The following is a 27,988-nucleotide window of genomic DNA, read 5'->3' as shown; positions in this document are numbered from 1 at the left end:
ATTTTGAGGAATAAGAGCCAGCTGCCCAAACAAAACGTGAGTGTAAACTTAATATGCACCTTTATCTCTATTTATTTTTATTCATTTTTATGTAGAATCAAGTTTTTTTGTTTAATGTTGTCTGTTTTTAAAATGTGAAACTGCTAAATCTTTTTCAAAGTCTAACATACATTCACAAGAGGGCAGTAGCTCACAGTTCCTCATAAGTCTTCAAAAATACATCGAAGCCTTTCCTACATTCCTACATCAACAGTATGCAAATGAAATATCCTGAAGAAAGACATTTAATCTTTCAAATAAAAAAAGAATATATATTTATTTTCAAGCATTATTTCAGTATTTCTGTTTAGAGTCATCTGTAAGCTGGTCTTCGTATTTGACCATGTTGTTAATGAAGAGCAACTTGCTTCACAAGTCCTTATGCAATTGAGCAGCAGCAAAGTGAGACTCCAGGTGTTATATATTTGGAGGAGTCATATAACAGGACGAAAGATTCGATAATCTATAATAATTTTAGACAGTTCAAGTGCATTTTTTTTTGTGCAGGCATCCCATCACTTAAAAAACAGAGGCACGCCTACAGCGCGTGCTGCTGTCCAGCCTGCGCGAGCTCTAACCCAATTCATTTTCATAGACTGCAGCGCACTTTTAAAGCGCTCTGTCACGGACACAATGCGCTACTATTTCTGGCGGATTTATTAGGAAGAATGATAATGGAATAATAGGAAATCATGCCAGTGCTATTTTAGGACTAGGAAACGAAGCCGAAGAACCTTCATTTATTTCGCCGGATCTGTTTGACCCTTATCGACAATGCTTTACTTTCAGTTGGTGATCATGGCTGGAACTGTCATGCTGGCATACTACTTTGAGTACACCGATACTTTCAGCGTGCACATCCAGGGATTTTTCTGCCATGATAATGCCTATACGAAGCCCTATCTCGGACCAGAGGAGTCCGGCGCGATCCCACCAGCTGTCCTGTACGCGGTGGTCGCAGGTGTCCCTGCACTTGTGGTGAGTGTATGTTTAAGGATAAAGGAGTTAAGAAAGAGCAGTAGGCCTATATAGTTCTTGGCAAGATCTTTATTTGTATATAATAGTGTAATGTCAATCAGTTTGTGAATTGTATAGATAGTTGAAATGTCCTGTTGAATATGGTCTCATACATTGAGCCAGCCTGCCTGCAAAGTAAGGATTTAGAAATAATTATACACTTAGAAGAATGTGGCCTATTAAGTAAACAAATGTACCGATATTTATTAAATGATCAGTGTATGTTCATGAAATGCTTTAAACATAAATTATGTATATTTGATTATGCATACTATATTTCAAATTAATTATCCAGTGTGGTTTCTGATTAGTCTAAAAGTGTATTTTTGCACCTTTCATGGTGGCTCAGTGTATAAAATGTGGGGTCAGTAAAAGAAAATAAATTAATCCTTTCATCATCAAGGATGCATTAAGTTGTTACATTTTATAATGTCAACTAAGACGTGTTGCCTATAATGTTACAAAATACATATATTTCAAATAAATACTGTTCTATTAATCAAAGAACCCTGAAGATAAAAATATATCACAGATACATTGATATACAGGATTTCTGAAGGATCACGTGACACTGAAGACTTGAGTAATGGCTGCAAAAAAAAATAAATAAAAATCTACATTGCCATTAGAATAAATTACATTTTAAAAATATATTTAAAAAGAAAGTTGCAATAATATTTCACAATATTACCATTCAAAAATAGAAACAAAAGTTGACACTTAGTAAATGGTCATTTAAATTAACATAGCATAGTTCAGAGAAGTTGGTCTTTTAAGCATGAGAAATGTAAGTTGAAAGAGATCAGTAAATTGAAAGGCTTGCATCTGCAGGGTTGCCATTGCTTAATGTTTGCTATTGGCCACACTGAATGTTGGAATCTATCTTTGAGAGTCATTTTTTTTTTGGCTCTGGGGCCGTATTCACAAAGCATTTTATCTTACCACTAGGAGTACTCCTAAATCGCACTAAAAGATTTTAGCTAGGAGTTTTCTCTTAAAAGTTATTCACAACGCCTTTCAGACCTACTCTTAGTAAAGAAAAATGACAACTCCTAAACTAAGAGTGAGTCTTCGTTGCTATGGATGACGTCATTACTCATGCACGAGCTTGACTGAAGTGACCACCTTGATTGGCTGATGATTGTAAGGCGGGAATGATTCCGAACACCTCCCCTACGATGATGAGTGACAGGTGACAGGTCTGAAAATGCGTGCGCTACACAAGTAGTGCGAAGGACGGAAGATGATGAATAACTGAATAAATAGCCTAAATGAATAAAGAGTAAGGCAAAACAAATAGCCTAGTAGCCTAATGAAACCAATGAGTATCTTTGCAACATTATTGAATTAATCTGTCACTATATGCCTCTGCCTACGTTTGCAAAGAGAAGAACATTTTAATTTGATTCACAATGAAACGTTACAATTAGTTTACATGCATACATGTAGCCTAGTTTTGGTTGTTGTTGGTGGCGTTATTGCATCCCTAGTTATGCCTACAATGCAGAATTGTTCCCTCGCGATTGGAAGCTCCTGTAGCCGCCGCATACACATTTCAAAACATCGCAGCGTGAAATGCCACAAAAAGCGGTTTGTGAATAGGTCTTAGTGAGTTAGGAGTCCTCTCGACTTCTTTTAAGCTGTCCCAGGCTTAGGTGCTACTTTTAGGGCTAAAATGCTTCGTGAATTACTCTTAGTCAAAAAAATTAGGAGTCCTAAAGTTACGTGTGACACGCCCATTATTTTTAGGAGTTGCTCCTAAATTCGCCAGTTAGGAGCTACTTTTAGCCTTAAAATTCTTTGTGAATACGGCCCCTGGACTCTAGCTCTGTGTGCCTGCCTACAGTATATTAAAAGAGAATTTATGATGAGCAAGATATTGGCAGCTCCGAGGATCAATTAAAGAGCACCAGGATCACTACTGAGCCTCCCTGCTCTCATCTCTCATAAGAATTCCAATGGATTTGCTCAATCGATCTGAAAACACTCTGCATGGCCCACAAATTCAGCCCCAAATGACTATTATTATAACCCATTTGCTGAAAGCATCACTTTTAAGCCAAGTGTGGAGTGAAAATTTCGATCTGGTCTCAACAAGTGTGCTCTGCGGTGAACAGTAAAGAGGTCGTGAAGGAGTAAAGGTCAGCTATCAGCCTGGCGGGTTCTAAAAGTGCAAGGCTTATTCAGTGTAGTGTAGTCCCAAATATTGCTGGCATGCTTAACTTGCTCGGCCATTTCTGACAAGACAACTGAAAAGTTTACAGTATCTCAGACTTTTATGCAGAAGTACTTATTCTCATGTTGTTTCAAACTGTGTGACTTTCTTTCTTCTGTGTAATACAAATGACAGTTACTTTTGAAGAAACTGTAAGTCATTTAGCCATGAAATTATAATTAATGCTGAGTCTGACTGGAGCTTTTAATTTTCAAACACAAAATCACTATAAAAGTATCATAAAAAAGTTAATGACTCATGTGCTGTATTACAACTCATTTTGAATTTATATAATAGCTTTGTATAAGGAAAAAAAGAAAGAAATTGGAGTTGTTACAATTTTCCCGTCTGGTGAGCTGTTATAATTCTGAGATAAACAGTTTAAATTATGACATACTTCACATAAGTCATAATTATAAGTTGTGATTATCATATAAAAATTTTAATTTATGCTCTTATGCTTATACGTTTTATCCATAATTTTGTGTTTTTGTCATGACTATGACTTTGTCTCATAATTTCAACTTTTTTGTAATAATTATTACTTTGTCAAAATGTCAACTTGTCTCATAATTTTGAGTTTTATGTCATAATTATGATTATCTTTATCTAATTTGTTGGAAATGGGATTTCATATAGATTTTGGTTTGTTCATCACATAAAGTTATCATATATATATATATATATATATACACACTCACCTAAAGGATTATTATGAACACCATACTAATACTGTGTTTGACCCCCTTTCGCCTTCAGAACTGCCTTAATTCTACAAGGTGCTGAAAGCATTCTTTAGAAATGTTGGCCCATATTGATAGGATAGCATCTTGCAGTTGATGGAGATTTGTGGGATGCACATCCAGGGCACGAAGCTCCCGTTCCACCACATCCCAAAGATGCTCTATTGGGTTGAGATCTGGTGACTGTGGGGGCCATTTTAGTACAGTGAACTCATTGTCATGTTCAAGAAACCAATTTGAAATGATTTGAGCTTTGTGACATGGTGCATTATCCTGCTGGAAGTAGCCATCAGAGGATGGGTACATGGTGGTCATAAAGGGATGGACATGGTCAGAAACAATGCTCAGGTAGGACGTGGCATTTAAACGATGCCCAATTGGCACTAAGGGGCCTAAAGTGTGCCAAGAAAACATCCCCCACACCATTACACCACCACCACCAGCCTGCACAGTGGTAACAAGGCATGATGGATCCATGTCCTCATTCTATTTACGCCAAATTCTGACTCTACCATCTGAATGTCTCAACAGAAATCGAGACTCATCAGACCAGGCAACATTTTTCCAGTCTTCAACTGTCCAATTTTGGTGAGCTCGTGCAAATTTTCCTATTTGTAGTGGAGATGAGTGGTACCCGGTGGGGTCTTCTGCTGTTGTAGCCCATCCGCCTCAAGGTTGTGCGTGTTGTGGCTTCACAAATGCTTTGCTGCATACCTCGGTTGTAACGAGTGGTTATTTCAGTCAAAGTTGCTCTTCTATCAGCTTGAATCTGTCGGCCCATTCTCCTCTGACCTCTAGCATCAACAAGGCACTTTCGCCCACAGGACTGCCGCATACTGGATGTTTTTCCCTTTTCACACCATTCTTTGTAAACCCTAGAAATGGTTGTGCGTGAAAATCCCAGTAACTGAGCAGATTGTGAAATACTCAGACCGGCCCGTCTGGCACCAACAACCATGCCACGCTCAAAATTGCTTAAATCACCTTTCTTTCACATTCTGACATTCAGTTTGGAGTTCAGGAGATTGTCTTGACCAGGACCACACCCCTAAATGCATTGAAGCAACTGCCATGTGATTGGTTGATTAGATAATTGCATTAATGAGAAATTGAACAGGTGTTCCTAATTATCCTTTAGGTGAGTGTGTGTGTATATATATATATATATATACACTGCCGTTCACAAGTTTGGGGTCACTAAGATTTTTTATGTTTTTAAAAGAGTCTCTTCTGCTCACAAAAGCTGTGTTTATTTGATTAAGAATACGGTAAAAATTGTGAAATATTATTCCAGTGTAAATCAGCTGTTTTCTATGTGAATATATAGTAAAGTGTAATTTATTCCTGTGATCAAAACTGAATTTTCAGCATCATTACTCCAGTCTTCAGTGTCACATGATCCTTCATAAATCATTCTAATATGATGATCATCAAGATCAAGAAACATTTATGATTATTATCAGTGTTGAAAACAGTTCAGATTCCTGTTTTATTTCTCAGGACTCTTTGATGAATAGAAAGTTCAAAAGAACAACATTTATTTGAAATAGAATCTTTTGTAACATTATAAATGTCTTTACTGTCACTTTTGATCAATTTAATGTGTCCTTGATGAATAAAAGTATTAATTTCTTTAACTTCTTTCCAAAAAAAAAAATTCTTACTGACCCCAAACTTGTGAACGGTAGTGTATATATATACTGTATATATAGCTTCTTTTTTACGATACATTTATGTATGGTGCGTTTGTCCTTTTGAAGCTTGAAAACTCAGTTAATGTAATTGGATGGAAAAAAATCACAAGTATATTCTTCAGAATTTCTCTTTTTGTGTTTGATAAAAGGAAAACATCATATAAATTGGGAACGACATGATGATGATTAATTGATGGCATAATGCTGTATCTCACATTCCTCATTAAATATGAAAACAAATAAAAAATAAAAAAAATAATTTTTGGACGGCCCATATGACAGTCAGAGGAACCCTCTCACTCATCAGGCTTGGCTGTGTGACATATATGGGCCAGGATGGCTTGATGTCTATTAGAAATGAACTGTGAGTCATGTCAATCCAGTTCACAGTCCCGAGTTGCATTTGTTAAGAAATATGAATTCCTTTTGTAGAAGCCATGAAAGGATTTGTTGACAGATCAGACCTTATTTATAGTTAATTATGAAAATGTGTACATTCATAAATCTCAGAATTTAAAATGGAATTGAATCCAATTTCTGGATTATTTTCTTTTGATCTAAAGGAGCATGTCATAAAAGTGAAGTAAAAAAATAACAAATTTGTCATTCTGTAATATCATTCTGTAGAAAGAATCAACCACCAAACATAAATTTCTCTAACGCTTCTAAATTTTAATAATAAATGCAATAAATAATAAATACAATTTGTCTTTCTGAGCTTATTGTACATGCCTCAGATGTAATCAATAAATAGAAGAGTTTCATACTGCAGTACTAACAAGTGATGTCAAAGTGATATATCCTCAGACTCTTGCCGTAGAGTTCCCACTTCAAAAGCTCGCTCAGCCGTGCTAATATTGAGATATTACTGCTGTTGTAACCTGGCGTTTGCTGCACTGTTGAGTTTAGCGCAAGAGTTCACAAGTTCACCTGTCGCTTCCTGTGATTTTTCACATTGGTAGAAGTATTCGAATTAGTCTCTCCCGCACAGAGAAAGAAGTGAAGACACCTCACCACTGGACCACAGAGATGTCTCCATTTATAATTTTCTGCGTGACTTGCACATTGACAACAACACAACGAAACAATGTTTCTGCAACGACGTCGACGTGTTTACATTTTACGTGACGTGAGAAAGTGACATTGAAAGTGAAAGTGAAGAAAAGCTATGCGAAATCCAATCAGAATGGTCCGACTGAAACGGATTACCAGGAAGGAGATTTGTATAGGATTTCAAGCCACATATGAATTAGACACAAATTTGTACTTAGACTTAAGAGTCTGAACAAGGCTTAAGAACTGAGGTACCATGATGAAAAGTTTCAACTAGTTTCACCTTCCTTTGTAGTAGGGCGGTTAAGCGCAAAAATCGATCACTTTGCGATAAAAGCATAAAATTTGGTAGGAAGGCTCACAAAGGGGGTCTGATCAGATTTAGGACCGTAGGCGCTTGGAATTTGACCCCTGGGGGTCATGGTGGCCATTTTGAAAAATGAAAAATTTAATTGAAATGTTTGAACAAAAAAGAAAAGTGAAATGAGTAAAAAGAACACGAGAGAACTGTCAATTGTATAGAGTATTTGTAAAAAAAAATGAATGAATACAATTAAATAAATTGAACAACTCATGAATTGCCAATCAGAAGTGTGTTTAGCAAGTTCAGTGACTTTTATTACAGTCTGTACTGTTCAGCAGATGCCCAGAATGGAAAAGTGAAATGAAAAATAATTAATTAATTAATGAGTTAAATGAAAATTAATTACTTGTTCAAGTGTTATTCAAGTGTTAATTATTCAATCAATTCCCCTTTTGACCAATTATTTTCTGAATTTGTTCAGCAGATATGCCCAATATATCCATAGAAGACTTGGAAATGTTTGGTGCCAAAAAGGCGTATCTGACGTTTTTGCCATATTTTTTTATTTTAAAATGTTTTAGAACATGTTCATTGTGTTAATATGCGTTCATTGTGTTAATTTTTATTACTTAAATACTCATTCATGTAAGTATGCCTGTGGTTACAATGTTTGTGGTTTTGTCACGGAATAGATGATCATGAGACGAGGATACAGATGCAGAGGAAATTTATTGATGACATGCAGACAGGGTAACAAACTCAAAACTCAGAGACTCCAGGAACAAGAAACTCGGACAACGAACCAGCACAAGACTACAAACACAAGGAGGCTAAATAGGGGAACAAACAAAGGAGGGTAACGAGACAGACAGGTGGGACAAATAAAACAATAATCAGATAACAAGATGGGAGGGGCTAGACAATAGACACGAGCACATGGCCCAAAATAACAAAACACCCATGTGCAGCACAAGACAGGACAGGCATGTGACAGGTTTAAGGTTAATAATACAGGTGATTGAAGTTGGGTCAAAATTTTGTTTTGTCTCTCCTGTAAAGTTTGTCAAAAGCCACTTACGCCCCTCTGGCTCCAAGCCCTCGAAATGTGCAACTTTTTTAATTGTTAATTTCTGTCGCCTATCCATTATGACATTATGAAATCCATATTTGGCGGCCATTTTCAATTTTTTTTAAAACATATCTTATATTTTAAAGTTTAAAGACCTTCTATGTGAAAGTGTGCTCATATTTACATGTATTTATGGTGAAATGTGTTATTGCATTTTATGTTTCTGGCAGCTTTTAATTCATTTTTCCATTACGAAATCCATATTTGGCAGCCATTTTGAAAAATGGCCGACATGGCCCCCAGAAGCCAAATTTTGAGCGCCTACAGTCCTAAATCTGATCAGACCCCCTTTGTGAGCCTTCATACCAAATTTCATGCTTTTATCGCTAAGTGATCAATTCTGATGAAAATCTGCGCTTAGCCGCCCCACTATTGGGCACAATTTTACCTTTAGGGGTTTAACAATCTTTTCCTTATTTACCCCTAAAAGGTGTCTCTTTTCTGATGACTGGTGCAAGGGCGGGACAACCTGTCACTCATATGAGATCACAGCAGTAGCAAAACCCAATGATCCAATCAATTTACAATGAACAAAATCAAGTCCCGTCCTTTTTTCTTGTGTGAGAAACCGTTTTACTTATATATACATCACTATAGGGAAGAAAAGACTATCACAACTTCTGTTTCATAATGACTTTAAAGTAACATGACATGCAAATATTGAAAATTACAAGTTATAGATGTATAAAATATGTAAAATATGTATGTTTTTTTTTTTGTCAAAATATGTGACAAATAATATAGAGATTTAGATTAATTCCTTATATAACAGGCATTCTAACTTTTTCATATATCAACAAAAGTTGTCACAAAACCCCCGTAGCCGTCTACAGCTTTATTCTTTCAAACCTATCCAGCACTAATTGCGAGTGTTTTTTTTTTCATAGTTCCTTTGCCCCGGGTGCTCCCTGCCAGTTTGGCAAAATCAGGTTCAAGACCTTGCTGGGAACTGGCATCTGGCCAGCAGAAAATCAGACCTCTAATCATTTCCATTGTGTTCATGAATTGGTCTTTATTCTTCTTCCAGTGTTACAAATAGCTGAAATACAGCCTGTTTTCTTGATTTTGAAGCAGAGAATTCGATTTTAGCTTAATTTACATCTTAGATCTAAGTAGAGATCAAGGAAAAAGCAAACAAAAAAAAAAAAAGAGAGAAGAGAGAGGGAGAGTCTACAAACGAAATGTGCCATTAAAAGCCTTGTTTGGTTTTTGGTTTTGTCTGCAGATTACAGTGACAGAGTCCGTGCTCTTCTTGCTGCAGTATGTCTCTGAGGATCTAGACAACCGAGAGAAGATCATTGTGATGGGCGACTGTTGTTACCTCAACCCTCTGGTCCGAAGGACATTTCGCTTTCTTGGTATGTCTTCACAGGCTGGAGCGTCACTAATTAGGACAAATGTAGATTTCGATTTTTTCTTATCTTTGTGCATTCGCGCCTGCAGCAGAAGAAAAGCCAAATCGAGATGTCAGGCACACAAACAGTACTTGCAAGTTTCTTGTGTGGGGTAGACGCTCATGGTTCATGTCAAAGCATTCTCTTAAATTATTTATAATATTTCTTGTGCAGAGAGGAGTTGAAGGGGAAAACTATGGGATGTTACTTGCCCTGAAATCACACCAGACTATAAATTATCTCCCAAAACTCCAGCAAACACTAAAAGGGAAGCATACTCTCCCCCACAATATATTTAATTTAGTGACTCCATTATATTTATATAATCTTACAAAATAAAGCAAAAAGATTTTACATTTACGTCCCAACTTATATGATGGTCCCCCCTGAATATTGTAAAGAAATGTACTAAACAGTAGCATTTCAGCTAAAAAAAACAAAAAAACATGATAATGGTCACTAACTACCTGGAAAACATCTTAACCAGATTGTGAATGTGCTGAAATATTCAAATCAACACCTCCTTCCTATAAAGCTTGTTATAGAATGTGCCTTATTCATAAACTCGCCGAAAGCAGGTGGTAAACAATTTTTTAAAGAGAAACTTTTATTTGCATCTTCTGTTGATCATAGAAGCAGTTATTTATATGGGCCATTCTACAGAATTGGTTCAAAGTCAGAGTTGAAAAAGTCTTGTAAAAAATTGGCCTTTTTCCACAAATTTTGTATGTACTGTATGAAAAATTGATAATATCCAAGGTACACATTTCTAGTAATTGTGCTGTTAATTCTCATTTTGTATTTTCAGAAAGTAAATTTACTTGCTCTTGTCTGTTACACAGCACCTCGCGCTTCTCATCTAAGTGTGCTATCATGTGGTTTTACGAACCATATGATTACTCTTGAATTCTGTTGTATGAACAAGTCAGCCGAAATTCAGTGCTGTGCCCACATTAGGTTTCTGGTTAAATATGGAGTCCTCTGGAGCATAATGAATAAGCGTGTTAATGTGGAGGCAGACGGAGGAGCTGTGAGTAAACTGACAGTGGTAGCGCTCATTGTAAACTAGTTTCAGTCTGCTGCTTCGCTCATAGACAACATTCAATGTGACAAAGCTGCCCACGCTTACATTAAGATTTAAGTCTGGTTGCTCTGCTTTCCTGCCCAATATTCTGGTTGAAAAAACTCACCCAATGCTGAATGGGCTTTTCAGGATTTGTTTAGTGAATAGGCATTACAGGCAAACAACAGAAGTCATCTTTAAATCATTGCTATTGTGAGATATTTATATTGGGGATATCTATTTAACATGTTCATTTAGTGTGATTAATAATTAATAATTGCCTGGTGGAAATTATAGGTTGTATTTTTAAACAGTTTGAATATTTTGGAAGTGAAATATGAAAGGTGAATATGGATTATTGAATTTTTAGTAATGAAAATGTGTTTGAAATGTTTTTAATTGAAATATTCACAGCTTAAATATTCAACCATGTTGAATTTCAGCCCATAAAAATGCAAGCCCTAAAAATACAATGCATTAAAATGCAAGCATGGTTAATGCAATGCCTCTTTTTTTTAAGTAGTGCAATTCAACAGGCTTTTTTATTTCAAAAACATTTGACATTATTTTACTTCCATACACACTTCTGTTCAAATGTTTGGGGTCAGAATGTTTTTTTTAAAGAAATTAATACTTTTATTTAGAAAGGATGCATTAAAATGATCAAAAGTGACAGTGAAGACATTTATAACGTTACGAAATATTTCTATTTCAAATAAATGCTGTTATTTTGACCTTTCTTTTTTCATCAAAGAAACCTGAAAAAAAAGTATCACGGTTTCCACTAAAAAATATTGAGCAGCACAACTGTTTTCAACATTGGTATATTAAGAAATGTTTCTTGAGCAGCAAATCAGCATATTAGAATGATTTCTGAAGGATCATGTGACACTGAAGACTGGAGTAATGATGCTGAAAATTCAGCTTTGCCATCACAGGAATAAATTACATATTAAAATACAAAACATTTATTTCAAACATTAATAATATTTCACAATATTACAGTTTTTTATTTTTGATCAAATGAATGTAGCCTTGGTGAGCATAAAAGACTTCTTTCAAAAACATTGTAAAACCTTACCGACCTCAAACTTCCGAACGGTAGTGTAAATTCCTTAAGTAAGACTGAAATTTGCCTCTGGATAATACAGTGTCTTTGTGTCCCTCCAGGTGTGTATGCTTTTGGCCTCTTTGCCACTGACATCTTTGTAAATGCCGGGCAGGTGGTAACGGGAAATCTGTCCCCACACTTCCTGACGGTGTGCAAACCCAACTACACAGCGCTGGGGTGCCAACAGGTGGTGCGTTTCATCAACCAACAGGAAGCCTGCACAGGCAATGAGGATGATGTCTTGCATGCTCGCAAATCCTTTCCGTCCAAAGAGGCGGCCATCAGTGTTTATGCAGCTGTTTATGTTGCTGTGAGTAAACCCTACTTGTACACATACAGTACACAATAGAAAAGGATCACACTGTAGTCTAAACAGCAAATAACAAATAGGTATCTGGTTTTCTACGGCTAAAAATGTTTGGAAACAGTTGCATTCTGTTTGTGGAAGCTTTATGCACGTTATTTCACATGTGAAGAGGTTGTTTATGTATAAATTAAATCAGCAAAAAATGATGTGTAGCTCAGGGAAAAGTAACATTTTTGTCAGAGTTAATATTTTAGACTAAAGGATTTGTTCTAACACTCCTTCAACTTCTGATGAGAGAAGCTTTTTATCCATACTATGGTACTGATCCAGGCATGAATTGGGTTTCATGACATGTTTTTCAAAAATGGTACTCCTTTTTAAAAAGCATAAAAACACATTTTCCATTTATTCTTGAAGTCTAAAGGCCTGTTCACACCAAGCACGATAACTATAAAGATAACGATAAAGATAACTATATATGCGTCCACACCAACGACCGATAACAGTCTTTTTATTCTAAGCACGCGCGCGCCCGGATGATCCAGATCCATTTTAAATGCTCGAGACCTTTAAATTAGAGTGGATTCTGATTGGCTGTCAGTGTTTTATCGTTCGACAGCTGGAAAAAAATCGTTCTGAAAGTGATCCCAACGATATCGTTCCTCATATCTTTATCGTTATAGTTGTGGTGTGAACTCTGTTATTCTTTAATATGGAGAACGATTTTTAGAATTATATCTTTATCGTTATCTTTATAGTTATCGTCCTTGGTGTGAACGGGCCTTTAAAGCTACAAGGCCTGTCAGCAACACACAGCATTCACTTTGGCCACAGAAAATGTATTTTCATTTTCCATCAGTTCTCTGAAGGTTTTTAAGTTACTTTGCCTTGCTTTCTGATTTTTAAACATGTTAACATCTGGAGTGACCTGTGAGATCTCACTCGGGGCTTTCGTCTCAGTCAAATCCATTAAACTTTAAGCAGTGTCACAAGTTAGTGTACACATCAAACTTCACATTTTTGTGCATCGTCTTAATAAATAAATAAATAACAATGATGTAAGTGCATATTTCACCTTGCAACCTTCAAACCTTAATCATACTAATCAAATTGATTACTCTGTATGACTCCAGTCATTAAATAAATCAGAAATGGTTTACATTCTGAGTCAGCACGTTTAAAAGCCTCAAGGCAGATGGTAGAAGATCCATTTAATGGTTCCTATTACAATAATAAAACAAATAACTTCCCTACAGACTGAAAAACTTTCATCTGTCATATCCAAATGGCATTGTGTCAAAGAGTTAGTGGAGAGGAGGAAAAATCAATAGATCTACCATGACTAAAGGCTACTCTATTATTTAATCACCTCGTTTTTCCTGTGATGGAATCTTAAAATAGTACTTCTCCCGAAAATCTAAATTCTGTCACTATTTACTCACTCACACCCATTACAATCCCATTTTCTGCTATCTTACTTTGTCCAGTGTAGCACAAAAGTACAAATGCATGAACTGTAAAATACACCATAACAAAGTTTGCATCTAGCTTGGATCCGGATTAAAAAATCATTCAATTTTAATATTTGACACCAAAATGACAAGTTCTATGAAACAAATCTTCAAAAATGTCTACTTGTGTTCCACTAAAAAATACCAGCAAGATATTTTTTAGAATGAGATGAAAGTATATAATGACAGAATTATTAGTACCATACTGGTTATCATACAAAAAAAAGGAAATTATCAGTATCGGCTGATATTGGATATTTAATTGCGCATGCTGCTTTTTTAGATTATCTTTGGCATTATCTAATGCTCACATGAAGTTAATATTGAAAAAACACAAATCATTTAAATGTAAACTTTAGCAAATCTAAATGTCACACTGTACTGTTGTAAAGACTAAACCATTTGTAGCATTCTATTTATTCCATTTATCCGTAAACGGGCAAAACATGGAAATAACTAGATGTACCGCATGGCGGTACAAAATATGACCGCCGCTCAGGCCTGCACTGGCTTTCCACAAAAATAAATGACGTGGAGCAATTTGGCTGTATTGCGTGTTTATGTATATACCTAAAAAAAATAGTAGTATGTGCATGTCTGTCTGTGTGTGTGTGTGTATGTGTTTGTGTATGTGTGTGTCTGTGTGTGTGTGTGTCTGTGCGTGTATGTATGCGTGCGTACATGTGTGTGCGCGTGTGTGTTTGTGTGTGTGTGTCTGTGCATGTGGATTTGTATGTGTGTGTATGGGTGTGTGTCTGTGCGTGTGGATGTCAGTGTGTGTGCATGCTTGCGTTTGTTTGTATTCCTGCATGTGTGTGTGTGACAGTTAGGGTTGCCAACTTCAGAAAAGGAAAATGCGGGACAATCATGGTTATTTATAGGAAAATGAGGGACACTCAAAATATTTGTACTGTATCACACAGTGTACGTCATTTCAGTGTCTGCAGTTAAGTTTGTGTTTAAAAGGTTATCAGACATAAACACATTTGTATTGCTTAACCTATTTATGTATTTAATTCTAAAAATAATTTTAATGTCATACATGAAAAAAGTCACATTACAAACAAACCATAGTTCAAAATAACAGCATTTATCTAAAATAGAAAGCTTTTTTAACATTATACACTAGGCTTACAGTTCAAAAGTTTGGGGTTAGTAAGATTATTTTTTGGGAAAAAAAAGAAAGAAAGTAATTGCCTACTTTTATTCAGCAAGGATGCATTACATTAATCAAAAGTGACAGTTAAGATAATGTTACAAAAGCTTTCTATGTACTTTCTAAAAGCTTTAAAACATTAATAATAATCAGAAATGTATTTTGAGCATATTATTCCCTCAGGTAGATTACATGTTTTCTTGCGTGGCTGGATGTTAGACTCATGAACAATAATCATGTTGTTTGCATTCGCCAAAATTGATTAGCCGAAATCAAAACGTGGACAGTGAAAGGAAATTACCGTTAGCGCGAGACGCGTCCGGCTTGAAGCGGAAGCAACCAGACGGCAGAGGATGTTCGCAAATCAAACAATGATTTGTCTCAAAACAGTGATTAAAAAAAGCTGTGATTGGATGATGACAGGTGTCGGTGATCATTCTCAAGTGTCGTGGTCAGCACTGCTGCTGTTGCTGTTGTATCAGTCAGTGGTTTATCAGCTTGTCAAAAAACGGGACACGGGAGGTCACGCACGGGACAAATAAATTAGGCTCAAAATACGGGACGTCCCGCCTAATTCGGGACAGTTGGCAACCTTAGTGACAGTATCATCCTAAACCAGCAACCCTCGCTCAACACCACCATCTACAGGCCGATGAGTGTACAGTCACTAAATGTCCACATAAATGAATTTATTTTATACCTCCCCATGGATGAAATTCTACGAAACTTAGCATACCCTCAGAGGATGTCAAGTTAATCATACACATGAAATATGGTGCAGTTCTGAACATCTCAACTGAAGATAGGGGCGATTAAAGCAGAATAATATTGCATTTTCATTTTTTATGGGAGGGGCGCAAATCACAAATGAGTGATTATGGGCTAGGTTGATGTGGGCCCTTAAGACCAACATACCATAAAAATTTCTTCATCCTCGGTACCACGGTTCAGGTAGTTATTTAGGAAAAACTGCATTTTTTTGGGTTTGGGGGGGCCCAGCGCGGGGGGTGGGGGGGGGGGGGTGGGGGTGGGGGGGGGGGGGGGGGTGGGTGGCCCCCGGGGACCAAACGAAATTTTTCCGTAAAAGTCTAGTGGGGCTACATGCCCACCAAATTTCATGTTCCCCGGTGTGTCCCTATATGACCGCTTTCGCTAGCTATGCTAGCAGCGGTCATAATTATCGGCTTATCGTACTGGCCAGAATTTTAAGACGTGAGCTTCCACAGGAACAGTTAAAGGAATAGTTCACTTTAAAATGAAAATTCTGTCATCATATACTCACCCTCATGTTGTTTCAAACTTGTATGAATTTCTTTCTTCTGCTGAACACAAAGGAAGATATTTAGAAGAATGTCAGTAACCAGACAGTTTCTGGGTCCCATTGACTTCCATGGTATATTTTTTTCCTACTATGGAAGTCAATGGGACCCAGAAACTGTCTGGTTACTGACATTCTTCTAAATATCTTCCTTTCTGTTCAGCAGAAGAAAGAAATTCATACAGGTTTGAAACAACATGAGGGTGAGTAAATGATGACAGAATTTTCATTTTAAAGAATTTTCATTTTACTATTCCTTTAAATGGATGCTTGGTACAATAACGTCTGTCTGAATGTCGCTGGTGCTCCCTGCTCTAGACATTAAGAGTTGTACTTGATCAAACCCTCACAATGAGTTGAATACAAGTCCACCCCCCATCCCGCCTTTGTCCACCTTCCCTCATTCCCCTAGGGCTTAATTCTGGACTAAAGCGACATAGGTTTTCTTCAAATACCACCAGACTAGCCTTCAAATGTCACCCTTCCAGTCAATGCCAATGTCTTGGATAATTGAAACAATGTAGCTGAACCATGCAAATGTATTTCATTTGAAAAGCACCAGCATGTCAGCAGCATCAGACACATTCAAATGTTTGCGTACACTGATCCGAGTAATTGGTGCATGTTAGAGTGCAGTTTATTAAACAGGTATTTAAACAGTAAAAATGAAACCTGTGTGTATTTAGACAAACATGTCCACACGTGAGCAGGGAATGAATGAACTATGAAAAGCGTTTACACAGTGGTTAGAATGAAGATGTATTACAGAGTGCTTCATTCTTCCTCAGATGTACATCACATTCTCTGTGAAGGCCGAAGGGACACGGCTGGCCAAGCCGGTGCTCTCTCTGGGGCTCATGTGTCTGGCTTTCCTAACTGGGATTAATCGAGTGGTGGAGTACCGCAACCACTGGTCTGATGTCATCGCTGGCTTCATCATCGGTGGAGCCATTGCTGTCTTTATGGTGAGCTCACATATGAGAACACACTGATAATAAAGATACAAATTCAATTCATTTTTAAATACAAATGTATTTGATGTATTTGCAAATATTCAAGAAGATCAACTATAAGTACTGAGTGTTTCTAATGAACTGTTTGTTCTTATTTGTGAATACCTTTTATTAATATTATGTTTAGTTATAGTAACTACCGTTCAAAAGTTTGGGGTCAGTAAGAATTTGTAAATGTTTTTTGGAAGAATTCTCTTATGCTCACCATGTATGCATTTATTTGGTTAAGAAATACAGTAAAAACAGTAATATTGTGGATCTTTTTGAATATATTTTAAAAAGTGATTTATTCCTGTGATAATTTTCAGCATCATTACTCCAGTCTCCAGTGTCACATGATCCTTCAGGAATCATTCTAATATGCTGATTTGATGCTCAAGAAACATTTCTTATTATTATCAATGTTGAAAATAGTTGTTAAAAACATCTTATTGACCCCAAACTTTTGAATAGTTGTACACAATATGTAAAATATACTGTAGTGTTATGCAGTGTTGTTCCTTTTTGCGTTTTTATATTTTGTGATTGATAAAACATGCAAATTATGTTATCTAAAGGTTATATTACGTGATATGCACAAACCTAAAAAAAAAATGCGACACACTAAAATAAAAACTGTTTAAAATAATGTGTTGTGGAACAGTAAAAGCAAATGCAACTCCTGTTTAATCTGGTCCCAACTATATATAACCAGGCAGACCTTTCTAAGCAGTGTTGAGAAAGTGGGCATCAAAAAGTTTGAAGACACCTGATTTAGACAAATTTAAATAAACATTATTGTACTGAATATTTTCATAGTGCTTTAACAGAAATGCAAGCTTCTGTTTAAATAACTCAGACTTTTTTTTTAAGTGTCTGACTCACTGTACCACATTTTTTTGACAGTACACAGTGCATCTTGACAGAGAGTTTGAGGGATCTGCGGTACAGAGTTGCCTTCAAGCCATCTGAAATTTAAAGAAGCCACATAGCAGCAAACCACTGATCTTATGCAGACTTTTGCCCATCACACACACTGCATATGCCTACGTACTATGAAAAAATATTTCAGTTGTATTTCTCAGTAAAAGCAAGAAATACATAAAAATATATGTGCATTATTTATATGAAAAAATATGGTAATTCATAAAGTAATGTTACACTAAAGAAGAAATGTGACATATGGCTAGATAATTAGGTCAGGCCACAGGATAGGGCACATGTGTGGCTGCCTCTTCAAAAAAACACAACATTTTGTACAGTGCTGGGCACACTGTTGTTTGAAGAGTGCACAGTGAAGATGAGAAACTCATTGTGCGCATTAGAGGAAGGTCACACATGAGCTCATGCGTGCTTGCCTCACATTAGGCATAACAGCATTGTGAGTGAGTTTGTGGAAGCGTGAATATTTTATTTTTTGTGGTGCTTTAGTCATACTGTATGAGATATGCACTGACCTATTTCTGCTGTTAGGGTAGGTTGGGGGAGGGGTGCAGGGAGGAAGGTGAATATACACATCAAACTCATGGTCAGATCAAATCTCTTAAACGTCACATCATCCGAAAGGAGGCTGTAATGGGGAACAACAGTTTGTGCTTAGGTAAATGCATTGCAGTATTCTTGCTAATGTCTGTTTCCTTCTGATTCCCTAGCAGTTTGTTTTGCAGTGGAGTTCAGCTTAGGTCTCAATAATGAGTTTTTCCCCCCGGTGACATTGTCAGGACAGGAGAGTAGCTCTGATTTTACTTGACCTTTTATTTGTGTCAGGAACATTTTTTTAACCAGTATCATACATGCAAGAGGGCTGTTGTTTTGAATATTAACAGGAGTAAGCCAAAGCGGTGGTGGTGTTTGACTCCTGAATGAATCAGTGTTTGAATCAGAGAGAATGATTTAATGATTCACACATAAATATAGTCACTTGTTTCGGTTCTGAATGAATTAGTTTTTTGAATGAATCGATTGAGTAAATTATTCAATGACTCACCCATAAAGATAGTCACTTGTTTAATTCCTCACTGAATATGAATGAGTTTGAATAGGAGTGAATGATTCAATGGGCCCTATTTTAACGATCTAAACGCAAGGTCTAAAGCGCACAGCGCAAGTGAACTTATTGTGTCTCCAGAGAGCAAACGGATATGCTGGTGCGCGAGGTTAAAGCACGCAAGCAGACCATCTATGGGACAAGCCGGATTTCACCATATCTTTATGTACACAATATTAATCTATTACATTGTAATCCTTTTATTTTTAATATTTGGCTAGTTTGTGTGCTGCTGGGCGTCTTTGTGTGTGTGTCTTTGTGTGTGTCCAGTGTAACCCTGGTCAAAATTGAGCTGATCAGAAAAATAAATATAATTTGTAATAATTATATTCTCACTCAAAATGCTGAAATAAGTAACATAATGTGTTGCCGAAGTCATTCTGCTGTGCCATGAACATTAAAATAATTAAATTAACGAAAATAATTAAAGTGTGTATGTGTATGACGTCACTGAAATGAGACGCATAATTTCAGAGAGAGCACGAGTTTCACAGATCGCGAGTGAAATCAAAGTGGATCAAAAGGCAAATATAAGTATTCATTCATCAACTTGAGGTAGTACATTAATTTAAATATTTAGGAATAATAATAGATTATCAGCTTTCTTTTAAAAAACATGTGAAGAAATTGATAAACAGTGAAATTTAACAGCGAATTTTAGATTCATTAGAAATAGCTTGACTACAAAACAGTGGGTATTTCTTTAAGATTACAAGCGAAGTTCGGCTTCCCCTATAATGTCAAAAAATGAATGGTCAGATATGTACTATTGTGTTAATATTTTATTGACTAAAAATGCGTTAGAAAACGTTCATCTCGAAGACGAGTTCGTTCAGAATCAGCTGCATATAGCAGGTTGGCTGACTTGATTTCCTTCTCATACATTGCTGTAGTGTCACAGTGCATTTCCCTGTTGAAGCCCAGCGTCCATTGACTTCAATGGGGCTGCTTTGAACAGTTTTTTTCAGTGCTTCGAAACTAGACGGTCATTGGCTAAATGTTGCGATTATGTCCCGCCCACGGACGCTCAGCATCTCTGGGAGTGAATGAGGAGTGGGCTGGCCTGGACTCTGGGCTTCTGCGTGATGGTTGGAGGGTCTGTCGAAAGACTGCATCTCCTTTTGATTGACAGCGATTTTGTACTATAAAAAGTCGCTGATGCTGAAGCTATTCGAGATCAGCGAATTGCTAGCCAATTTTCATCATACATTTCACACAATTATACACCACATTCCTTGTTTCAGTTTAACCTAATTCCCACATTTCCTCTGTCGAGTTTAATATCTTTGTTTGTTCATTCATTCATTCATACAGAGCATTTTCTTGAAAAGGAACGTGGGGCAAAATTTGTGTCTGATAGGGATTGCACCAGGTGTCTGATAGGGCCCAATGACTCACTCTTAAAGACAGTGGATGCGTCCGAAATCGCATACACTCTTGAGTAGGTAATTATTTTGAACAATTTCTTACTTTGCAACCACTAAAAAAGTATGTTGTATATAGTATGAATGTGAATAGTATGAATGTAGCCTGGATGTACTTCATTCGCCATGTTCTCATTATCAAGTGACCTTCCAGTGTCAGTTACGTCGTTTCACTGCCATTCACAAATCCTCTCCTGTGGCCTCATCTAATAGTACATAGGGTATAGAGTGTTTTGGGCGTTGTGCCGACAGGGCCCCCCACTGCTTGGGCCGTCCGTTAATCCATCCTTGGATTTCGGATGCAGCCAGTTACTTGTTTTGTTTCTGGACGAATCACTTTAGTGAATGAATCATTGACTCACTTGTGAAGACTCGTCTTGGCTTATCGATGTAACTTGCAGTAAGAGTTGTTGCGTAATTGAGTATTTAAGTTTTCTTTACAAAAAAAAAAAGTAGCGGCATGACATCATAAATTAATCACTTTTAGTGGCATATGGTAAAAACATTATTGATATATTTTTCAACCAGTTCTGATACTTCTAATACTATCACAAGTCATTTTATGCTGTAATAAAATCACATCTATATTAGCCAAGCTGACAGAGCTACCCTAGTGACATTACATAAGTACAATTGAACAACAATGTTGCAACAAAAGTTTTCATTTATAAGGCTTAAAAACACATACACATGATCAACAACCAAAAGACAGTGACTATGCGAAACTCTCCTCTGTCCTCTCAGACAGACCCATGGTCATTTTTATAGTGTAGCCCTGGTTAGGCAAATGGTTAGGCAAATGGTTAGGGCAGCACACACAGCACAGAAAATTATTTCCTCCATCTGTTTAATTCAACTTAGGGCTCCGGGAATGAGAACGCCCTGTGATGTCCTCTGCAGAAACTCTCCCTTGTGTTATGCTGCAGTCTAGCAGAGCATTGCCTGTAGTGTCTTATTGAAAGTACTCATTTTGGTCCGATAATGGATGAATCTCCTCCAGGACATGGACTCGCATGCTTCCTCCTTCCCGAAAGAGCACAGAGCCCTTTTACTTTGGGCAACAAGTCATGCGAGCATCTTTGCCCTTTCGAGACTTACATAAATCATCATTTACACTCCGAGAAAAGCTATGCATGTGTATGTGTGCTACAAAAAGCCTTTCAGAGGTGCAAAACTTCCCTCTTTTCTCTCTTTCCTTTCTCTTTCCCTACGGGCGCTCTTGTGTTAGGTGGTGTGTGTGGTGAAAAATTTCAAAGGAAAGCCGTTACTGGATGAGATACCGCCGGAGGAGAGTGTGTCCAGTGGTCCCATGATCAGTCAGCCAAGGATGGAGCACACCGTGGAGAAATACATAGCGTCCCAGGTATTCAACCTCAAGCCTTCATGTACACTAGAATCATTCATAAAATTCAGTCATTATAACATATAAGTGCTTTATTACATTAAGCCATTGCCATTTTCTATCCAAAATGAGATTATTAACAGCATTAAAGCCTGTTTATATCATCACAAATGTTTTACGAGAAATTTCTGTCCGCTTTTCGCATGCGATTTGTCTTTAGACTGTTGATTGAACATACAATCTCTGAAGTAGGTGGCGCTCATTGAAAACCAAAAATGTACACAAAGCAGCTCTCCGCAACTTTCCTTTTTTGACACCTGTCTGTCACAGAGAAGTCAAGCAGTATTTACACATTTTCAAACAGCGTTTCAGATTATTGTATTCGCTATTTTTATCACACAACACCAAATACAAGAGTACAGAGACAAGAGCCGATTCTGGATTCTCACTGTCGCTTAGCAAAATACTCTGTTCGTGAGCACCACCAAGTCGAATTTTTTTTTGTAACAACAGCAGCTCTGGGCATGTGACCAAAAGCCATTTTTTTTCACAGTGCTATGGAAAAGGGATTAAGATGCATTAACAGCCATTCATTCAAAATTGAGCTTTTTAAATTTGTGTGGATTCTGATTGGCTGTCATTGTTTTTATCATTCATCAGCTGGAAAAAAAATTGCTTTGAAAGTGATTCCAACAATATATTTGCTCTGTGTCATTATAGTTCTCATAGAAGTAGAGAGAAAACAATCATTAATCTTTATAGTTATTGTTATATTTATTGTCCTTGGTGTGTGAAAGGTCCTTTACTCTAATGTAGATGAGCTTCTTACATATGTCTCCTACCAGATCATTCATCCACACTTTAAAAATTTGCAAAATACAATGTCAGCCTTATGTGGGTCATCTTATGAGTTTCCCTGTGGCAGTTTTCAGTTTTTGCAGCATTGAATTTTTAACTGTAGGGACATGAATATAAAACTTGAAATGGAATTAAACACACATTTTTGGTTAAGGGGCTTAAAAATGTCAAAGGTCATAGATGAAATCACAAGGAATGCAGCTGTTTGATAAACAGAGCTTTCCTTTTAGCTTCTTTTTTGAGTACTGAACTTAATCCCTGTCCACTTCAGTTCCTTCAAGCATCATAACATACTTTTGATGACAGCCATCACATTGAACAGCCTTTGGACACTGAATATTATGTTCTCAATGTTAAATGTTCTTCCCTAGTAAATCCCATTATTTATTTTCATTATGTTCATTTGGCTCCTTTGCTGCAGGCCAGAATTTCTTGTATCTGTGTCACAAGAGATCAGGGTTAGTCAGTGGGTTTATCTTCCAGTCTCAGAAAAAAATAGGCACATGCAGCTGAATATATCATTTCTTCTTCTTTGTTGATTTCCAGGTTGCAGGCTTTTATGTCCTACTGTATGTTTTCCACCTCGGAGAGCTAATTATAAAATCACAGATGGCCACAGATCAGATATACACTGCTGATTATTTCAGTATTCAACAGCATTGTTCAGCAGGGCTGCCATACAATATTCAACAGGTAGTCAGTCCCCATAAGGTCATGAACCCACAGTCTGGTAGCAGATATTGTTGCCTTTGAATTCCATTATTCATCAAAATCAGAGGAGTCCTGCCCATCTTTGATTAATAGTTCAATATGACTTCCCATGATTCATTTCGAATTCATATAAGTGTGAGCCCAGGGGCTCCATGAGGCCGTTCATCAAGATTACGTATAAGCCCAATACATGTGCACCTGCAATGCAAGGCTAGCACTCACATCACACTTGGTTATTTCAAGGATACATCATTAATCTTTAAGGTAGCTATTACTCATTTCCACAGCCTTAGAAAAGTGTGCACCAGTTCTTTAACTTTGCAATGAGATGGAGAGGTAAAAATGCAGCTGTTAACGCTCCTCATGTCTCAAATGACCCAAAATATTTAACATTAAGTTTGAAACGCGACAAATCTGTTGTTGGATTCAAATGGTTTTGAAAATTTTAAAATACTATTTTCAAGAAAAGTTCAAATTTAAGGCATCTAAAAATGTTGTGTAACCAAGTAAAAATACCATATTTACCACGAATATGTATTAGTAATTTTATTATCTTTACACCTTGAATATGAGTGTTAGGACCGGTTACAGAAAGAGAACCCACATGCAGATGAATACAAAAGGCAAAACTCAGCTAAATCCAGCTCAAGAAGGTCAGAAGAAAAACAATCCTTAGCCAGGAAAAAACAGACACTGCGTAGCGGAAAAAGAACAAGCAGGCAAAAATCCCAGAAGGGGCAGGCTGGTACTGATGTCGGGACAGCGAAGGGTCAGTAGGGCAGGCAGAACCAGTGGATGGCCAGATTGGAGGGCAGGCCTCTAACAGACCACATAGAGACAAAAGTTGACCACTGGAGAATCCAGGAAACAGGCAGGTGTACTGACTTGATTGCCCGGGGCAAGAGATTTACCAGTCCAGGCTAACAGAACCAGGTCAGGAGAAGAAAACCTCAGGGTCCCAGGCAGGCCAGATCAGGCAGACTAAGCCGGGCAGGGGTAGACAACAAGGGAATGCAGGACAGGCAGAGAATCCTAGAACCAAAAAAAAAAAACTGGACAGCCGACAAAAACACGAAATGGATATTGAGAGCAGAGGCAAACAACTATACGGCACATACAAAGGAAATAAATAGGGCAGCAAACTAAGAGGGTAATAAGAGGCAACAGGTGAGGCAAATAGACTAATGAAAAGGAAACGAGGAGGTGGGGCAAAGACATGACAAGGGGGATGCACATTTTACAAACTAAACAAACATTAGATTTGTTGGACTTGAAGCGGCGCTGTATATACCGATCGGTATACCTTCTCTGCAGTCGGTCTGTGCAGCTCCGAACAAGCCTATCGTCTTGTCATTTAAAGGTCAAATTATCTGATATTTTAAGTGAATATGGACATACAGTCATAAGGAATTATATCATTTTTGTTTTCTGTATTTTTTTGTATCTTAAGTTAATAAGCAGTGATGCTTTAATAAGAATTGTTATAATGTCATTATTTTTACTGACCAGGTTTTGATAATAAGGTTTTCTTTGTAAGAATTTCAGCTTTTTATGAGGGTTTTTCTTAACTGTTATTAGGACAGTTGTATCAAGCTGATATTTCTGCCATTATGCTCACCAAAAATGTTTTAATTTAGACATTTAAAACATTCTCAGGATAGAACAGGGGTTTAGTAGTTATAGTATCTATGAATTACATTTGAAAGTTTGTGAATTATTTATTAGATCTGGACAAAATGAGTGTGATGTAATTGACCCAGATACGTAACTGTATGTTTCTGGTTGATTTTCAGAATCCCATCACCTATGCTGAGATCACATGACAATGAAAAGCCTGCTAGCGAGACGAATGCTGTGGATAATGTTGCTGCTCTCCGGTGCGACTTCTTACTTTGAGTGCAACGTCGATATGTTCTACTTTTAGACTTCTATTTTCAAGTGTGTGAAAAAATGTGTCGTCCTCCTTGTAACTCCTTTTTTGAAAATAGGTATGGTAGGGTCGCATACATATTTTTATACAAACATATCACTGTTAGCATTTTTTAGGTGCGGTGGGTATGGAGTGAACGTGGAATTGCAACATGATGTCAAATGAAATGTGTTTAACAAATTCTGATGTTCCATTTACAACTGTGAGTCCATAGCAGAATTTTTTGAAGAGGTTTCTGACTGACAAGAAATATTGTTGTTGATCCTCATAGAAATCTGTTTCTTTTGATATTTTCTTTGATGATAGTATTTTTTGCTTGCCAAAATATATCACAGCACATTTACAGAGTTTTTCTTTTCAGAACAGCAAACTGTATCACTGTTGCATCAGATGTTATTCTCCGTATTTTGAAGCACATTTAATATCCAATAGGTTTTAGTTATGTTACAGTCATGAACCATGATTTTCGACTTGCTCGTGCAGATGGTACTGGAGGGAGAGACATGCTCATTATAGAAAGCATTTGATTGGTCCAAACTCAGTGTAGTACATGATGAGAATTTCCAGGAACTTATAGGACTATATTAGCATATGGTCTCAATCGACCAAGAATTCACAGGGTCTTTAAAGTGAGCTGATGTGGGCATGAGGTGATAAACCGAAATCATGATTGATTTTGGTGTCATAATGGCAGAGAGCACCTTGGGCAGAGCTGAGTGCTTTAATTGTGACTGGCAATGCATTACAGGGCTCACAACAGATTAGATGCTCAAGCTTTTGTCCAAAGAGGCTGCTAGGTTGTTTATGAAGGGTTGCTTTGTGTGCTTTTTACGTGGCCAGTGTGTGTATTTGTGAGTCTGCCCTTGATGTTGCCTCTGTGAGAACATGGTCTCTAGTTACTTAGAGAAGGCTGTTTTTTCTTTTTTCTTTTTTTCACTGGAATAATACCTGTACATGTCAAAGAGAGAGAGATGGAGATGGAAAGATAGAGGGGATACACCTTCATTGTGTGGAAAACAGTGCATATCAGTCAGTTCATACAAATATATAGCAATGTTTGCATTTGGACACATATGTGTTTTAATTGTATGACAGATCCCGTAACATTAAAAATAGTGTTTGGTTGAATTTACATTCTGCAGAGTGATTTTATACACTATACTGAGCATATGTTTGATCTCTCACTGGCCAGTGATGAGATTTGATTTTCAAATGAATGCTTGAATACATTAAATATAGTGTCTCCTAATGATGTAAATCATTTATCCTGTTTATCTCACTCATGTAGTACTACTGAACATCCCCAACCCTTTTATGTCCACTGTTAGTGTCAGCAGTTGATGCTTTCATCATGGAAAGCTTGTGAATATAACTACTGTGAGTTTTTTTGGCTGGCTAACTGAGGAAGCACTGTGTGAAAGATTAAAATTAATCAGATAGAGCTTCTGCATTAACTGCACAATTAACAACTTTAATTCAGGGTTATTTATAATGACAGTTGTTTGATTCACCCCCTTCCCCCCCTGGGTTGGTACAGTATGTGATATGCATATACATGTTTGAGATTATGTTCCAGTCATGAAAGCTAAATGGTAACTCCTCATTTTTTCCAATGAGATTTTTTAACAAACTTTTAAAAAGTTGTTTACAGTATACATACCTTTCCTTCATATTTGGTTTGCAATAGGATTTGATGCCTAAAACCCCAAAATTGTGAATGGAATTTTGATTGTGAAAAAGCTTAAAATGTTTTTATAACCATATTGTGTATACGTTGGACAGTATATTTAAACAGCTTGTGTCAATGGTCAATCATTGACCTCTGAGACTGAGCTGGAAAGGAAAGCAGATCTTCCCTGAGCCCGAGGTGTCACAGTAATAAAATATTTACTCTCAGACTCACTGTCACTCTGTATCTTTTATGTATGATCTCTTGCGTTCTGTGATATTTTTTTAATGTCCATAATATGTCATTTGAAGATGCATTTTCTCATTTTAAATTTATAATTTACTGTTCTGTTATGTAAAAAATAAATAATAATCAGAACTGTGTGTGTTAACTTTGAGCTGGATGATGTAACTAAAATAAAAAACATTTTTTAGTCATTTGTAATAGTCAATTTATATCTTGATATTTTCTCTGAAATGGCTGAAATGAGTGATTGTTGTTGAATGCAATAGTGTATTATATATATATATATAAGGCTATCACAATGCAAACAACACAAATATTTACCTGACATTTTTTGCTGCAACACGTTAAATCGTGTAAAATGCCACGCTGAGGCTTTTAACACCTTTAAGTGATTAATGCCCGAGAATCATTGAAACAAATCTTTTTAACAGTTCATGGGCTTCTCGGATTTTATCAAAAATATCTTAATTTGTGTTCCGAAGATGAACGCAGGTCTTACGGGTTTGGAACGACACAAGACCAAGGGTGAGTAATTAATGACAGCAATTTCATTTTTGGGTGAACTAACCCAGACTGGAGTAATGGCTGAAATTTTTTTAATTGTAACATATTTGACAATATTATTGCTTTTACTGTATTTTTGCGAGCACACGATTCTTAGCTGAGCAAGACTACTGAAAAGTAAGTGACTACTGAAATTTGCTAAATTAAAATC

At 36.8% G+C, this 27,988-nt stretch overlaps 1 protein-coding gene across 2 annotated transcripts; it reads left to right on the top strand.

Annotated features, from left to right (window-relative positions):
• Positions 1 to 27,476, top strand: plppr5a (phospholipid phosphatase related 5a). Of its 2 annotated transcripts, XM_079876613.1 has the most exons (7): positions 1 to 36; positions 829 to 1,017; positions 9,420 to 9,552; positions 11,822 to 12,072; positions 16,843 to 17,019; positions 21,746 to 21,880; positions 25,222 to 27,463. In XM_079876613.1, exons 2-7 carry the CDS (start codon positions 838 to 840, stop codon positions 25,249 to 25,251), a joined length of 906 nt encoding a protein of 301 aa, XP_079732739.1. In that variant the 5' UTR covers positions 1 to 36; positions 829 to 837; the 3' UTR covers positions 25,252 to 27,463. The 2 variants fall into 2 exon arrangements, with proteins under 2 accessions (XP_079732739.1, XP_079732738.1); XM_079876612.1 differs by lacking the exon at positions 1 to 36 and having other exon boundaries at positions 388 to 1,017; positions 25,222 to 27,476.
• The last annotated feature ends 512 nt before the right edge of the window (positions 27,477 to 27,988 follow it).

The sequence above is a fragment of the Squalius cephalus genome (genome assembly GCF_949319135.1).
Source record: "Squalius cephalus genome assembly, chromosome: 7".
In the NCBI taxonomy this organism is placed as follows: Eukaryota; Metazoa; Chordata; class Actinopteri; order Cypriniformes; family Leuciscidae; genus Squalius; species Squalius cephalus.
The sequence above is the reverse complement of the archived record's forward strand: the minus strand, read 5'-3'. Positions and strand labels throughout refer to the sequence as shown.

Coding starts and splice junctions, on each gene's coding strand:
- plppr5a (XM_079876612.1), top strand. CDS start 814: ATGCTTTACTTTCAGTTGGTGATCATGGCTGGAACTGTCATGCTGGCA. Junction 1,018..9,419: donor CAGGTGTCCCTGCACTTGTG/GTGAGTGTATGT, acceptor TTTTGTCTGCAG/ATTACAGTGACAGAGTCCGT. Junction 9,553..11,821: donor AAGGACATTTCGCTTTCTTG/GTATGTCTTCAC, acceptor GTGTCCCTCCAG/GTGTGTATGCTTTTGGCCTC.